Here is a 17,331-nt window from a genome sequence, read left to right as displayed (position 1 = left end):
ACGTGCACACACACACACACACACACTCGCAGTTATACAGTTGGCTCTGCAACACAAAAATGTGTACACACACTGATGCAAACACAAATTCATTCAGCACACAAGCATCTACACACATGCACACCCTAATAGGTAGGTATGCAAACTCAAACATAGTTTTTATGAAAACCATGTCTCTATGTGGCAATTGTACAGTACAGAATGTGCAAGCTTTCAATCACAGTCAATGTGATGAAATCTTAATTGCACCCTGGAAGTCTACCATGTAGGTGTCAAGGAGGCTTTAGGAGTTGTGTTTTTAGAGTGCACCAGCCATGCAATCAGGTGATTCGTTTTAAGCATCTTTCAAATGACTGCTGCAAATAATAATGATCCAAACCAGTATTAGTAAAATCGAGGTGAGGGTGTTTTAAAAGCTACTCCTAGGCTTTTTAAGTCAAATTTGCTCAAGGCAAAATGAGTTGAAGCTTTGAAATAACTTCAGATTGAACCTAAAAAGCAGTTGGAATTATTGACAGGCTGTCAGTCTGCGACTAGATAAATCAAGCTTTTGAGGTGTCAACGTATCATACAGTATAGCAAAGTGTGGAAATTGTGGAAAAACAAACAGTAAAAGACTAAATACTAAAAACACTAAACGTGAAAACACTGAACACCAAATGACTAAACACTAAAAGAAGAGCATCTAATTTGGTCCCCCGTCTGTGGTGCCTGTGTGCCCTCAGCTCCGTCCATGGTGACGTTCTCCTTCGACGTGGGAAACGGCCCGGTGCTCCTGGCGGTCAAGTCCCACGTGCCCCTGAACGACCGTCAGTGGCACCACGTGAGGGTGGAGCGCAGCGTGAAAGAGGCGTCTCTGCAGGTGGACCAGCTTCCGTTACGCTTCCTGGAAGCCCCACTTGACGGACACCTCCGCCTGCGACTCAACAGCCAGCTCTTTGTAGGTGGGTGTGGTCATGACTCGCTAGACCCTGCCTCTCAGGAAGTAACTGGCCTATAGAATCACTAGGCCATTAATAAACAACCATGTTCTCTGTCCTTCAGGAGGAACGGCATCCAGACAGAGAGGCTTCCTGGGCTGCATCAGAACCCTGACCATCAACGGCGTGACCTTTAACCTGGAGGAGCGGGCTAAGATGACCCCAGGGGTGAGCTCCGGTTGCCCTGGCTACTGCAGCGGTTCCAGCAGCCTGTGCTACAACAGAGGGAGGTGTCTGGAGAAGAACAGCGGCCACGTCTGTGACTGCTCCCAGTCCGCCTACGGTGGACCATCTTGCAAGGAAGGTGGGTAAAGATGGAGGATGGTGAAAACAGTGTACACAATTTGTTCACTCAGGAAACCAGAAACTATTAGCCGTTAATAATTTATCATACACATTCATATCAGACCATGTATACAGAGGGTGGGTCTGTATCCTAGCAACTGTATCCACATGTGCTGTGACCTAAGGAATATCTGTACAAGAGCACCTGATTCAGCTCACTTTCTGTTATTACTTTACTTATTTTTTTCTTATTATTACAGAGATGATCTGGGTTTACCTTTTGGAGGGTATTCAGTCATCTCTGCTGCACATTTACCCATTTCATCAAAGTGCAACAGGGGTGTTTTCACAACAGTTCTGTTTCATTTAGCATATTTAACAACCTCAACTTCAGCTTAATGTTGAAAAAGTGCTAACCTTGTGACAACTACAGAACCTGTAAATATCTGCCAATACGAAGACTCCACAGCAATTGTGTTACGTTGATTTACATAATATGTTACATGCAAGACTTTTCTGGAGCCAGATATGACAACACATTTCTCAGCATTGTTATTTGGCTCTGATCCAGACATAACGAGCTGGAATGCTGAACCCAACCAGAGAGGTTAGTTAGGCAGCTTCAAACCAGCCGTCCTCCGTCTGTTGAAGGGAAGGTGTTAAGATCAGTGGTGTTCAAAGAGCAGATTGGGCAAACAGCAAGTGAGGAAGTGATCAAAGCAGGAGAGGAGAAGAGAATGACAGATCCTGGCTGCTCTGCTGTCTCCAGTCTGTCTGGGAGGGTCCTTCTCTGACTCCCACACTCATCCTGCCCTCCAGGATCCTGCTGAAACCCTATTGGTCTGCCACAGAATAGAGCTCTACTTTGATCTGATCCTGTCACAGAACCTGGAATAATGTAAAATGTATCTTGATGGAAGAACACAACTCTTTGAACTCTCAGGTTTTCAGAATTTAACATTCAGGCATGCCACGCAATACAGTAATACTTTGTAAAACTTGTGTCAGGTCATCACATTCTTTATCAAATTTCCCATACTGGTTCTGGGTTACATGTTAGATCTATGACTCGAACCTGATATTCTCATGAATGTTCAGGATCAAGGCCTCGCAGAGTAAATGTCAGTGAGTTTCAAAATACTGTAGTTGAGATGACAATCAATGTGCCTTAGAAGTGGCGTTACACCTGCAGGTCATCTGCTAACGATGCCCCACCCTGCTTTTATCTCTCTCTCCCTCTCTCTTTCCTTCCACTCTCTCTCTCTCTCTCTTTTTTCTCCCACCACTGTATCACTCTATCACTGTCCCTCTTTCCTCTGTCTATCTTTCCTCTCTCTCCCCATCCTCCTCTCTCTCTCCCTCCAGAGGTGTCTGTGTCCTTTGACCAGGAGTCCTCGGTGACCTACACCTTTCAGGAGCCTTTCTGGGTGATGCAGAACAGGAGCTCCCAGGCCTCCAGTGTGTACAGAGAGATGAGCAGGGCCAGAGAGAACATGGGTTTCAGCTTCCTGACCTCCCAGAGCCCCGCCATGCTGCTCGCTGTCAGCACCTTCAGCCAGCAATACATCGCTGTCATCCTGGCACGCAACGGTACCCTCTGCTCATTACCGTAGGATTTAGGATGCATTTATTCTACGGGAACATCATATTAGCTTTATTAATTAAATTAAGTTGGATTATTTTTGTTGCCACTCCAGCTATCACATCTAGAAACAGTACTGGGGTTCATTGCCACAGGGATAGATGGTACAAATAAGACTTTTCCTAAATGCCTCTCTGCTTACTTTCACAGTAATGGCAATACATTATTACTATAACCACATTACATTTAAGCATAGCTGACCATGAACATTCAGTGAATTTAATGTTGGATCGCTATCCACTTTTCTCTTTGGACCCAAAACATATTCCGGTCCTCTGTCGTCCAGGGAGCCTTCAGATCTGGTACCACCTCCATGCCGCCAGGAAGCCAGATGTGTTCAGCCCCAGAGCCTCCAGCCTGGCAGACGGACTGCTTCATCGCATCAGGATCCACCGCGAGGGCAGGGACGTCTACGTACAGGTGGGTCAGGACACACTAGACCATCACCTCATCACTCACTGTACAAACATCCTCACAGGCACACACAGGCCACAGAACACAAATGTGTTTACTTTAGAAGTTTATAGGTGGATTAGAAGGTACCAACACCATCCCTTCATGGGATGGGTATAGTTCAGTAGTGTTTGACTGCAGATTAAACTGTTTTATAAATGCATCAAATGCTTTGCATGACTTTGCCACTCACCATAGAGTAGGAATCATAGATTCACAAAGGCTACTATGTTTTCTCTGAAGTTACAGGTTAGGAATCATAAATTAGGATGTTGATAGGTTTAACAATACAGAAGTAATGTCAAGGACAAGAGTAATTAATTTGTCATATGAGACTTGGTGCCGCTATTATTGAATCTGATAACAATTTGATTGAATGTGAGCAACACTTTGCTACAAACCAGATAGACTGACCACAAGCTGTGGCCACTGTATGTACTATATGTCTACACTTTATTTATGTGCCTGGGAAGCAGTTTGACATAAAAAAAAGTTTGACATAAAAAAACTTCCTGTTGGGCAGGTTGGAGTGCGGCTGAGCTCGTTTCCTGGAGCTCTTCACACTTCCTTACCAAGGGCTTTGTTGTTGTCTCATTCATCCAGATTGACAAGGACATGAACCTGCGGCTCAGCTTGTCGTCGGACGCCGAGTTAATCTCAATCAAATCGCTGACTTTGGGAAAAGTCACAGGTTAGGCATTCTGAAGAATGAGGACATTTTGGGTTGATGTACTTTGAAATGATGAAATGTTGCACGGTTACCATCAAGGTTTTCATGCTTCATGGTATGCCTGAGCAGGACAGGGTTGTGAGACTTGTAGACAGTGCAGAAAAGCAAGCCATCATTATTTGCTCATAAACAGACAGGAAACAGATACAATTGATCAAAAAATAATAATAATTTGCATTTGGTCTAATACATTTAATTTCCCCCACCCATGGGGATAGAGAAACAATAGGGATACTGTTTCTCTCTCACTATCTTGACTATCTCACAAGAAAACGCATGCACCACACTTCTGTGGAGTAAAACACTCCAGCTTATCATGTTGCTCATTAATCAGGAACTAAATGGAACTCTTAAGTAAATCAAGCCTAATTTGTTGAACAGAGAGATTCACAATAGCTCAGGGAACAAGAAAATCTATGCTAATTGACAACATAATTTGCATTTCAAAACTATTGTTTTCAGGCCTAGCATTAAGGTACTGCAAATTCCCTGTTGTGTGGTGATGAATAAATGAAAAATGAAAACAGTTTGTTGATAGTATTTGAAAAGTCAAATACGTTGGGTATTGGTCACTGAAAATATAATTTAACAAACAATTTATCCTAGCCAGTAAACCACACATGTCAAATAAGTTGTTTCTCAACTCAGTTGTGACAGTTGATATATTATTTCAATCTCTAAGCAGTTCTCATCAAACTGATGATAATGGATGACTGAATCAAGCGCTTTCACGGAGCACCAAACCCAGTCGACGTAACGTGCCTAATCAAGACTTTTTAAATGGGACAAAGTCATCAGTTCCCTAGGGGATGCCTCTTCTATTTCGTTGCCACATACTGTAGGCCTATACTTGTTTCATTAAAGCACAGGCATGCTTAACGATCAAAGGAAAATACATTTACCTTCTTGACTGGGTTAAGTCTCCAAGGGATCTATTAAGTCAGAATGAAAGCCGCAGTACCGCAAACAAAGACCATTGATAAACATGGTGGCGATGATCGTGGAACTTTTTGGAGTAAACTACTTCCCCTAAATTACCCCCCACGGGGAAAATGATGGTAATTATAGATTTCAAACCAATGAGTTAAAATAGGATTTGTATGAAAACAGTACAAGAAAATATGGACCCCCATGGTCTTATTAGATTCTTGTTTTTGAGTTAAAAGTATTTTTCAGGGGTTTGAAGTATAAGCTTATTTTACAATACAACTTTTAAAGTAGGACGACGGTGTAGCATGGGTAAACAGTTTCTAACAAAAACTATTGTAGTTACTTCCATGTCAAGTAGTTCCTCCTAATTTAGATATAGCTAATGCAAATCAGAGCACATGCTAATCAGAACTAATGCTAGTCGGAGCTAAAACAGATTGACCAAAGTTCCTGGTTTAATCCATAGTTAATAGGTGCGTTCGACTTCATGCAGCGCCGGCGACAGTCGGCTGCTGTCGGCTGCCTTGAAGCTGAGAATGCCATTGGCTGCTTCAAGTCAACCGGGCTGCAGGCGGCTGCAGGCGACACCGGCGCTGCAAGAAGTCGAACGCACCTAATGGCTCTTTTTTCCCCCAAGGTCCGAGACCTCCTGCACGCTTGCAACTAGCTGTACACGTAATACTTTGCAACAACCAGTTGCGAGCATAGATTTATATGGTTACGAGCGTGTGAGTTAAGGCAATGCAATGGCAAAATATATGGGCAGAATGGGGTACAAGTCTGATAAGAATCAGAGACATGATGCAAACTTAACGGAATAATGTATTATTATTATAATATTTTTTTAATGAAATGTGCTATATAAATAAAGTCTTACTTACTGTATAGTATTCCTTTCACTTGTTTTTTAGAAATAGGCTATAGGGCTAAATATAGGACTATTGTAGATGGAACTCATCACATATGTTGCTTTTTTTCTTCGTGATATGAGTATGATTTCCAACGCATTGTATCGGATGAAATAAACTGTTAACATGAACAGCTCCATCGTTGTTCTCGCCAGGCAAAGAGAGCTTAATAGTTATTTTGGTAACCGAAATCTTCCTTAATGCAGACTTACCATAGCTTACTGTCAAATTTATATTCAAACGAAATGCCACGAAATTCACACTGCCTTAAATGTATTATCAGTGTAGAAATGTGGCCTGTGTTTTATATCCTACAAAAACAAACGCCTATTAATGGATATAACGTGATCTAACAAGACTTGGTAATAATGTAATAAATAAAAGCTTGAGAACTGTGTCTAAGATATACTTTATTGAACATTTGCCTTTGAAAGGGGCATATTCACAGAACCATGTAGGCTACAAGACGTTTCCATCAGATGTAAGTGGGGGTGAAACATAGTCACTGAGGACCTTCATTGTCCCACAAAAGCAGTCTGGCTTGATGACATGATCCAAAAAGAATAATGGGTGTGTTTAACAAAAGCTTCTGAAGGCAAGACTAATATTATTTAAATATATATCATTTCCTATTGTGGTTAACAGTTAAATTATTAATCTTCGTCTTTGCTCCAGATGGACACGTCAACAATCTATGCTTGCGCGTAACATAATATATTTGCCATTACCTTTTTTTTTTGCCTATAAACTTTAACAACATTTCATGTATGTGTGACAACCATTTGCTAAACTTGCTTCAACAAGGCAGGCAACTCAAGCCATTTCTCCTTGTGCTCATTCAATGACCCTGGGATCTGCGACGGTGACCCCTTCATCCTCTGCCAGGAACCTTGGGGTTACCATGGATGATGAGCTCTCCCCCACGGCCCACATTGCTGCGGTCTCCCGGTCGTGTAGATTCACCCTATGCAACATCCGGAAGATCAGGAGATACTGATCACTCCACCCAGCTGCTTGTCCAAGCACTTGTCCTCTCCAAGTTGGACTACTGCAACTCGCTGCTCGCCGGTCTCCCAGCATGCGCAACCCGCCCTCTTGAGAGGATTCAGAATGCAGCGGCACGCCTGGTCTACAATCTACCCAGACGCTCCCACGTTACTCAACCTCATTTCCCTCCACTGGCTACCCATCACGGCCCGCTTCAGATTCAAGACCCTGGTACTGACCTTCCGAGCAGTGAACAGGACTGCACCCGACTACATCAAGTCTCTCCTGCAGCCTTACACCCCCACCCGCCACCTACGGTCTTCTTCAGACAACCGCCTGGTGGTCCCACCGCTCAAGACCGCCCGGTCCCAACACAAGCTCTTATCCTGCCTGGCCCCCCAGTGGCGGAATCAACTCACCACCTCAACCAGAGACACAGACTGTCTCTCCACCTTCAAGAGAAGGCTCAAGACGCACTTGTTCCGGGAGTACAACAGTACTTAGGAATGGTTTGCTGAACCCAATGCTAGTTTCCTCAAGGATCACAATTTTTACAGTTGCTGCTTTTTCTACAGGTACACGTGCACTTAGAGATTCATGTTGTTTAATTGTAACTTGCTTAACTACATGCTCTTATGGTTTTTCCCTTTGGCACTTATTTTTTGGTTGTCACAATGTGTGCTTCTTGTTTTGGCTACCCGCAATGCTTTGGGGCTATCTTGTTGTTATCATCAGTGACCTATGCACTTTGTAAAGCTCTCTCTTGGAAGTCGCTTTGGATAGAAGCGTCTGCTAAATAAATACATAATGTAATTCAATATAAGTCTATGGCTCATTCAGCTCAATGTAAATCTGCAATCAAAGTGAACTTTTGTGCTTGTGCCCTGTTAGTATCCGCAAGCACATTTGCAGGTCAACTTTTATTGACGTAGGCAAATACATGGGTGCTAGTTTACCCATTTCGGATTGGTTTCAAACTTCAGGAAAATCAGGAAAAATTATTCTATGAAAAAGCTAGTAGTATGAGCCAGGTTCGAGAATCAAACAAAAATTATTGGGGGAGATAGTTTTGTAAATGTTGACTGGAGTTAATAGAATAAAAATGAGCGGAAGAGTCGGGAACCTAACCGTAAATGCAATACCACCTACATCCACCGGGGCCGTTGCTTCAAGCCGAGGGGCGAGGGGTGGGGGTCTGGTTGAATCAGACTTCACTTCCCTGTGCTATAGTAAGAAAAAGCCATATTCAAACTATCCATTTCAAGTTCTGATGTAAATCCAACTGTGGCCTAATCCTAAAATAGCCTAATTACATTTTCGCTTCCTATCCCTGATTAATGATATTCAAGTGTTCAGAGTAGCCAGTCTTAACAATCCAGCTTCATGCACTGTGCTAGTCATCATGATTAATTTGAGCATGTGACAATGACAATTTTAATAAATGTATAGTTAATCTCTAATTTCATGTGCATACATTTAAAAAATAATTGTGTTATTGAAAATAATCAATTGGAACAATATTAATTTAGTCACAAGTGGTCCACTCAGTTGGACATGGCTATAGCATTGACAATGACATATTGCACATAGCCATATGAAGCAGTATTGCATAGACAGACTAAGCCTATGCAAACTCTATGTGAAACAATGAATGAGCAATGTATTTCTTTTCAGGGATGGACTTTGTAGACAAGGAAGTGATGGAGGCAGGTTTAAAAGGTTTCATTGGCTGCCTGTCGTCGGTCCAGTTCAATCACGTGGCTCCTCTGAAGGCTGCCCTGCTGAACCGAGGCAGCTCATTGGTCAGCGTGCGGGGTCAGCTGGTGGAATCTAATTGCGGGGCATTGGCTGACTCGACAATCCTACACTCTCAATCAGGTAAGCACTGGACTGTGTAGAGGTCCGATAGAGAATGACTATGCTGCTCTACAGGAGGTGTTGAGGTCAAAGAAACATGGAGTTTCTGCAGTAGTTGATGGGATGAGTGTCTCATCAGAGCTCAACAATTGCAGGCTGGCTAAGCAGACTGGTAAATCACACAGGCCATACAAACACATTAAAATGCACAAGCCTATTTTGGGGGGACTGGTTGTGTTGGAAGGGTGAATTTATCAAAATAAGCGCTCACCAGTCGTGCTTCCTTTTGACTTCTAAATTTGTGTTCTAAATGTGTCATTCAAAATTAATTATAGTTTATTATCTTTACATCTACTTTGCTTGTCTTTAGTGAGACATCAGCAGCATATTTAGAGAACATTCCTGGTTGAATACTGTGTTTTTGTGTAATCCAACCTAACTTCTGTTCCCCGATCGCAAAAAATTGAGCGATCGATGATCTAATCCATTTCTCCTGATTTCATCCCTCTCTTCCCTATCCCCCTCCAGATCATTCCGAGACCGTTGACAGAGGCAAGGAGCCATTAAGGAACGCTTCACAAAGCAACGTGGCTGTAATTGGAGGTGAGTTTTCCAATTCAGAGTTGTTAAAGTGCTCAATTGCCAAAGTCAGTCTGCTGTGAAATGAGCCCCAGCTATCTGTGCCTCTCGTTCTCCCCTCAGACATTTTCTTGGAATAATGTGTGTCTGTCAAGACAGGATAACATGCCACAATTTTGGCAGTTCCAGAGAGAGAAAGAAACTTCTAAAGTAATTACCCAGAAGGCATGGTATTTGCTTCGTAAAGCAAAAGGTCTTGTAAATTGACTTTCCGTCAGATATGATTGTGTGCTGTGAAGATAATGGACTGACTGGTTTGGAATAAAAGAATATACCAAATTACTTTCCTAAATACAATTCTTAGAGTGCGAGACATTTGCCAAGGAAGTTAGGTTTAACAAAATATTTTTGCTAATCAAACCTTGCATACTGCAACTGCGCAACTGCGTTGAAGGCGATGAGGTAGAGATATCTACGGTAATTTAAAATAGATAATAGAAATGTGTTTGAATGCCTTGTTATCAACTAAGATGGCCGCCCCTGGCCCTTCCTTCCTCCTCAGGTGTGGTGACTGCAGTGGTCTTCATCACTCTGTGTGTGGTGGTGGTGATGAGTCGTTTCCTGTACCAGCAGCGCCAGGCCCAGAGGAGCACCAGCAGCATCAAGGAGAAGGAGCAGCAGCGGCACAGCCTGGAGACGGCCTACCGGACCGAGCTGCACCTCCACAACCCAGTCAGGGACAACATTAAGGAGTACTACATCTGACACGCAGAGACCAGTTGGTTCAGCAGTAGACAAAGCTCTATTCTGTGTTTGTGTTGAGCGGTGGAGGAGTAGCTCCTGGAAGGGCTGGTGCCTCAGCCCAGCACTCTGGTCCTGGATGGGGGAGACTAGAGGGAGGTAATCCTCTGCTCTGGCCTTGTAGGTAGGACACGTCACACTAGCTGAACATTAGTGACTGAATAATATGGTTGATGTACTGTAAATGTTGGTCACTGAGTATGAACTATTTTGGTACTCTGACTTCTGGAAGAGGAAGACGCAATGAAGTAGTGAGACAGAGGGCATGGAATGCCACACCACTGAATGTATCAAATCCTCTGATGACAGGATTGTTCCTGTAACAAACGCTTACCTGGAAATTCTTCAACTAACATTTCAGCAGCAGTATACTAGACGACACCTTCAAGAAGTGTACAAGTAGGTCAGACCTGTAACATATGCCAACAGCTCCTGCCTACTGAGTACTCTAGAAGTGACTGGCTGTGGGGGAATGGCAAAATGGGAGACGGGACCAATATTGCCTACTGTTAAAGAGTGCCTCTTTATATTGCTTTTTCCTCTTTATGTTTATTGTTTTCTTTTTGGGGTGGATTAATGCAAATTCCATATTCCACTTACATGGATCAGGTTCAGTGTGGTTTAACTTTTTTGTAGCCTGTAACATCAGATGGTAACACTTTACAATAAGGGTGCATGAATTATCATTCATTAATGCATTAACTAATGCATGAATCATCATCAGTTAATACATAACTCAGAAAGTACTTAATGATTCACTGATCATGAACACATAATTTGGTAATAGGGAGTCACATATGATTTACTATTAATTAAATCTGGAATCATGTATCAATCCCTTTTGACATTAACACATTAACTGATAGGTGAGTTAACTACTTTAGTTAATCGTGCAAACCATGACTGTTAGTTAACTGTGTGAACCAAAACCCTGAGTTAACAGGGTAATGCATGTGTTAATTACTACAATGGCGGTATCCATGGATTGAGACGGTAATTAATCATTTGTTAATAGTAATGTGCCTCCTCAAGTAAAGTCACAACATGAGTTACATTCACTAATCATTAACTAATTATTCACTCAACAAATACTTACAGTTTTTTCAGAGAGACAACTTTTAAATAAACTCTATTATGAGTTGGAATCCTGCATTACAGTCAAAATAACTTTTTGACGAATGGATCACTACCATGCCGTTTGCAAAACGTTTTATTTCATTCGAACAACACATGCAAGGCCACCTTTCTAAGAAGAAGTCCACTCGAAATATCGACCAGATCTTCCGTAGAAATTGTCTGGCTGCAACAGATCCTGGATTCTGGACCGATTCATGACGGTGAACTTCTATCTTCGAATGTTGACTTTCCACTATCCCCTAAGCTCAGCATTATACATCAACTTGAAAAGGGTGAAAGCTAACAGAGAATAATGAAGCATTTGAATGGTAAAGGCAAACTACGTGGAGCTGACTGACCTCACTCATAGTACAAACTTAACAATGCTTTTTTACCCAGACTAGCTAGACCAGACAAGCTAAACCTAGACTAGCTAGCTAGTCAGCCAGCTGACAGGGTCGAACCTATCTATTTAGAGACGCTGAGGTGATTATCGAAATGATCAAAAACAGTATATACTAAAATGAATGTGGCTAGCAATTTCGCCAAGCAAAAAAACAAAAATAGGTTGCAGCAGTTTGTCTCTACTACAGTTTAAAAATCCGCGATGGGACTGAATTCGTAGGTTCGGCGACTTTTTATAGTACAAAATAGCTGTCAATCAAAAGGAGATGCAGTCTTTCGACACACCCTCCAATCATCACGCAGAAGCCCAGCGTCCAGGCCAGCCCACTCCTCTATTCACCTCCAGAGACGCTGAGCGTCCATGGCGGGACATAATCGCAGCATTTTATCCAATGAGTGTATAGTTTTGAAACACTGAAAAATCTCTTCAGAGAAGCTTCATGATGTCCATTGAAGCTGGGCTTCAACAGGGAAATGCACTGTGACGCTACGGGAATGTATGAGAAGGAAATTAGTTAGTCGACCTGCTACTATACGCAGCTGATTCTGAAGTAATTCGTCTTCGAGGTGAACGTGTTCTAACACATTTAAAATTTTAACACTATAGTAAATATTTTACCATACCTTTTTTTGATATTTTTTGGGGAAGCTGAGCTTCCTTTTCAGTCTTAAAGAAATCGACACTGGTGGAAAGTTAACATAGGAGTTCACCGTCATGATTCGGTCCAGAATCCAGGATCTGTTGCAGCCAGGCATTTGGAAGATCTGATCGATACTTCGAGTGGACTTCTTCTTAGAAAGGTGGCCTTGCATGTGTTGTTCGAATGAAATTAAACGTTTTACAAACGGCATGGTAGTCATCCATTCGTCAAAAAGTTATTTTGACTGTAATGCAGGATTCCAACTCATAATATAGTTTATTTAAAAGTTGTCTCTCTGAAAAAACAGTAAGTATTTGTTGAGTGAATAATTAGTTAATGATTAGTGAATGTAACTCATGTTGTGACTTTACTTGAGGAGTCACATTACTATTAACAAATGATTAATTACCGTCTCAATCCATGGATACCGCCATTGTAGTAATTAACACATGAATTACCCTGTTAACTCAGGGTTTTGGTTCACACAGTTAACTAACAGTCATAGTTTGCACGATTAACTAAAGTAGTTAACTCACCTATCAGTTAATGTGTTAATGTCAATAGGAATTGATACATGATTCCAGATTTAATTAATAGTAAATCATATGTGACTCCCTATTACCAAATGATGTGTTCATGATCAGTGCATCATTAAGTACTTTCTGAGTTATGTATTAACTGCTGATGATTCATGCATTAGTTAATGCATTAATGAATGATAATTCATGCACCCTTATTGTAAAGTGTTACACATCAGATTGTAGATGGAGTCTCTATTGTATTGAGAAGCTTGATCTTATCTGCCAGGTTCAAGCTATAGTTGAATAATTAGCTCCCATATCCATTGGATAAGTTACAGTTTCAGATAAAATTTGAAAGTTAACTTTCAAATTTGTCAATGTAACTTAAATGTGCTTGTACAATTTACATCAACATTCACAATTACTGAGTAACATTGAAACCATATACATGAAACTGAACCTTAAATCATCGTTTGTTTCTGTTTACAACAGTACTATCATATATCAAATGTATTTCTAAATGATTTGCAAAGCTGCCATTGATAAGGTATTGTATATTGTTTAGATGTCTATTTCATAATAAAGTAAGAATATTCTTAATGTGTTTTTATTGTGCTATACTTATACTGCTTATATTTCTTTACTCAATACCAAAACAATATCCTGAGGTTCATGTCAACCTCACCTGCCTGCCATTGTTCATGCAAATATAACTTATACTGGACATTTGGTAGAGTCCATTAGATATAGTTCAACAAGGTGTTAACCCATTGGAAAAACATTGCTCACAGAACAAATTAGTTTGCCTTGAAGTGATTGAACGATACGGTAGCAGTTTTCAGATAGAAAACAACTTTTTTTTTGCATTAAATGGGCCCTGTTCTTCTCTTTTGACATGTTGCTGAACTATGTCCTGGTCATCTGTTTGCTGTTTCCCCTAGAAGGACCCAGACCAACACTTCAACAGCCAATCAAAGTACTTTTGTTTCCCAGGTGGATGTTCCAACTGGCCTACCAAACAGCGATACTCCTCAAGGTTCTCAAACGAACAGTCTTGCCTTTGGTGTCAGGGGTTGAGTTTTTTTTACAGGAAATATTTTACTTGAGCAGTTTCTTCAGCCTGATGTCGCTAACCTGGCTCAGCTTCTTCTACTACATCAACATTGTTCCCAACACTTGCAAGTGTTTTGTCTTGATAAAGGGACACATCAATATGATGGTGTATGTCATTATGGGTCTGGAGAAACTTTTCATGTTCATTTATGAATGTATTTACTTTACAAGTGAGTTCGGAGTTAAGAAACTGTTGATTTTTACTGTTGATTTTTCTTCCACAGGTACAGTCTTACACATTTTGGGATTCATATTTTTTTAATTTGTAACTTGTATAACTGCATGCTCTCATGGGTCTTCCCTTTGGCACTTGTTTAGTTTTTCACAATGTATGCTTCATGTTTTTGCTGCTTGCAGTGTTTGGGATTACCTCGTTGTTATGATCAGTGACCTATGCTCTTTTGTACATGCTCTCTTGGAAGTCGCTTTGGATAAAAGCGTCTGCTGAATGCATAATGTAAATGTAGATGTAAGGAACAGCCTTTCAATTACACAACTTTGAATGCAACCCTTGAATCAAGTAAAATCAATTAGTTCTACAGTGTTGGCACAATATTTATGTTAATACAAGCTATATATCTGTGATGTACATCCCTTTTGCCTCTAAACAATTTTCATTGTGGTCTGCTTCGATTAATCATTTTACAAATACTTTGATCTGAATAATTACATTTATTTCACAATTTCCTCTCTGTTTGGTACATGCGTTCAATATGCCTGGGATATTCTCAGTTTATCTTCAAAAAGAGGTTTGTCATGTTTTACAATGGAATTTGGAGATGAAAGTGTAATTATTTTTTTCAACAGGAGTTCAGTCAAACCTGTACTGTATAGTGTCTTCAGTAGTTCATTTTAGTTTACTGTAAAAACTAGAATAATTTCCTATGAGTTGTCAGTGTATGTGTATAGGAGGTACTTTGTTCCATCTATATTAACATTTATAATTATTGTTCTAAGATAAAGACATTGAACATGTTATTCATTTACACCTCAAATTAGATGTTGTTCCTTTTGCAACAATGCTATCTTATATTACTTCTTAAAATTTAACTTTTTAAATTATTTGTAAAATTGTAGCTAAAAACATACATGTCTGTTTAATAATACAGTGATATAGTGAGATTCTTCATTATGTGTCTCTAACATGTTATTGTCAGTCAATGTCATGTTGTTTGTTGCTCAATACCGCAAAGCATAATTTTTGGAAGGCTAATTTCAACCACAACTGCCTGCCTTTGTCCATGCAAATGAAACAAAACCTTTACATAAACAATGGACATTTGGTACAGTCCATTAGAGATAGTTCAACAAGGTTTTAACCCCTCTGGAAGAACATTTCTCAAACTGAACAATTAGTTTACTTTGAAGAGTTTTAAGAGGATGCAAAAGCTCCTTATTAAAGACAATTCTTAACTTATGGTAGAAGTTTTAAGATGGAAAACGACATTTTTGTTGCGTTAAATGGGCCCTGTTGTTCTTTTGACATTTTACTGAACTCTGTTCTGGTCATCTGTGTGCTGTTTCCCCAAGAAGGACCTGGACCAACACTTCAACAGCCAGTCAAAGGGCTCTTGTTTTCCAGGTCGATGTTCCAACTGGCCTACCAAACAGTGATACTCCTCATGGTTCTCAAACGAACAGTCTTGCCTTTGGTGTCAGGGGTTGAGTTTATTTTACAGGAAATATTTTACTTGAGCAGTTTCTTCAGCCTGACGTCGCTAACCTGGCTCAGCTTCTTCTACTACATCAACATTGTTCCCAACACTGGCAAGTGTTTTGTCTGGATAAAGGGACACATCAAGATGGTGGTGTATGTCATTATGTGTCTGGAGAAGCTTTTCGTGTTCGTTAATGAATGTATTTACATTACAAGTGAGTTCAGAGTTAAGAAACAGCCTTTCAATTCCACAACTTTGAATGCAACCCTTGAATCAAGTGAAATCAATGAGTTCTTCGGTGTTGGCACAATATTTATGATAATACAAGGTACATATCTCCTGGCATGTTTTGTGACCATGACGTATTCATGGAGCAGCATTGTAATCTACCTGCGCAGACACATGAAGAGTATAGTGGAAAGCAGCAGCTCCTTCTCCCAGCCGCAGCTGGAGGCTCAGATGAGGGTTGCTGTTCTAGGAATAGCACAATCTGTGATGTACATCCCCTTTTGCCTCTACACAATTTTCATTGTGGTCTGCTTCGATGAATCATTTTACAAATACTTTGATCCGAATAATTACATTTATTTCACAATTTCCTCTCTGTTAGGAGCATGCGGTTCAATATGCCTGGGATATTCTCAGTCTGTCTTCAGAAAGAGGTTTGTCATGTTTTACGAGGGAATTTGGAGATGTAAAGTGTAATTATTTTTTTCAACAGGAGTTCAGTCAAACATGTACTGTAAAGTGTCTTCAGTAGTTCATTTTAGTTTACTGTAAAAACTAGAATAATTTCCTATGAGTTGTCAGTGTATGTGTATAGGAATTACTTTGTTCCATCTATATTAACATTTATAATTATTGTTCTAAGATAAAGACATTGAACATGTTATTCATTTACACCTCAAATTAGATGTTGTTCCTTTTGCAACAATGCTATTTTATATTACTTCTTAAAATTTAACTTTTTAAGTTATTTGTAAAATTGTAGCTAAAAACATACACGTCTGTTTAATAGTACAGTGATATAGTGAGATTCTTCATTATGTGTCATTAACATGTTATTGTCAGTCAATGTCAGGTTGTTTGTTGCTCAATACCGCAAAGCATAATTTTTGGAAGGCTAATTTCAACCACAACTGCCTGCCTTTGTCCATGCAAATGAAACAAAACCTTTACATAAACAATGGACATTTGGTACAGTCCATTAGAGATAGTTCAACAAGGTGTTAACCCCTCTGGAAGAACATTTCTCAAACTGAACAATTAGTTTACTTTGAAGAGTTTTAAGGAGGATGCAAAAGCTCCTTATTAAAGACAATTCTTAACTTATGGTAGCAGTTTTAAGATGGAAAACGACATTTTTGTTGCGTTAAATGGGCCCTGTTGTTCTTTTGACATTTTGCTGAACTCTGTCCTGGTCATCTGTGTGCTGTTTCCCCAAGAAGGACCTGGACCAACACTTCAACAGCCAGTCAAAGGGCTCTTGTTTTCCAGGTTAATGTTCGAACTGGCCTACCAAACAGTGATACTCCTTATGGTTCTCAAACAAACAGTCTTGCCTTTGGTGTCAGGGGTTGAGTTTATTTTACAGGAAATATTTTACTTGAGCAGTTTCTTCAGCCTGACGTCGCTAACCTGGCTCAGTTTCTTCTACTATATCAACATTGTTCCTAGCCTGACGTTGTCAGACTCATAATTCTAGTTAGAATATGAGTCTGAAAA

General features: G+C 40.4%; 1 protein-coding gene across 1 annotated transcript in view; it reads left to right on the top strand.

Moving 5' to 3' along the window:
- LOC146234285 (contactin-associated protein-like 5) overlaps positions 1 to 11,012 on the top strand; it is a 44,705-nt gene extending 33,693 nt beyond the window's left edge. The window contains exons 20-27 of the mRNA XM_084688496.1: positions 726 to 944; positions 1,045 to 1,284; positions 2,631 to 2,855; positions 3,194 to 3,327; positions 3,964 to 4,051; positions 8,590 to 8,793; positions 9,301 to 9,375; positions 9,914 to 11,012. Coding sequence (XP_084544622.1) covers positions 726 to 944; positions 1,045 to 1,284; positions 2,631 to 2,855; positions 3,194 to 3,327; positions 3,964 to 4,051; positions 8,590 to 8,793; positions 9,301 to 9,375; positions 9,914 to 10,116 — 1,388 coding nt within the window. The 3' untranslated portion in view covers positions 10,117 to 11,012. The remainder of the gene's footprint in view (positions 1 to 725; positions 945 to 1,044; positions 1,285 to 2,630; positions 2,856 to 3,193; positions 3,328 to 3,963; positions 4,052 to 8,589; positions 8,794 to 9,300; positions 9,376 to 9,913) is intronic.
- Positions 11,013 to 17,331: the final 6,319 nt, after the last annotated feature.

This window comes from Hypomesus nipponensis, chromosome 23, assembly GCF_054491055.1.
Source record: "Hypomesus nipponensis isolate SF chromosome 23, ASM5449105v1, whole genome shotgun sequence".
NCBI classification, from domain to species: Eukaryota; Metazoa; Chordata; class Actinopteri; order Osmeriformes; family Osmeridae; genus Hypomesus; species Hypomesus nipponensis.
Note: the sequence above shows the minus strand (reverse complement) of the source record. Positions and strands in the feature narration are given on the sequence as shown.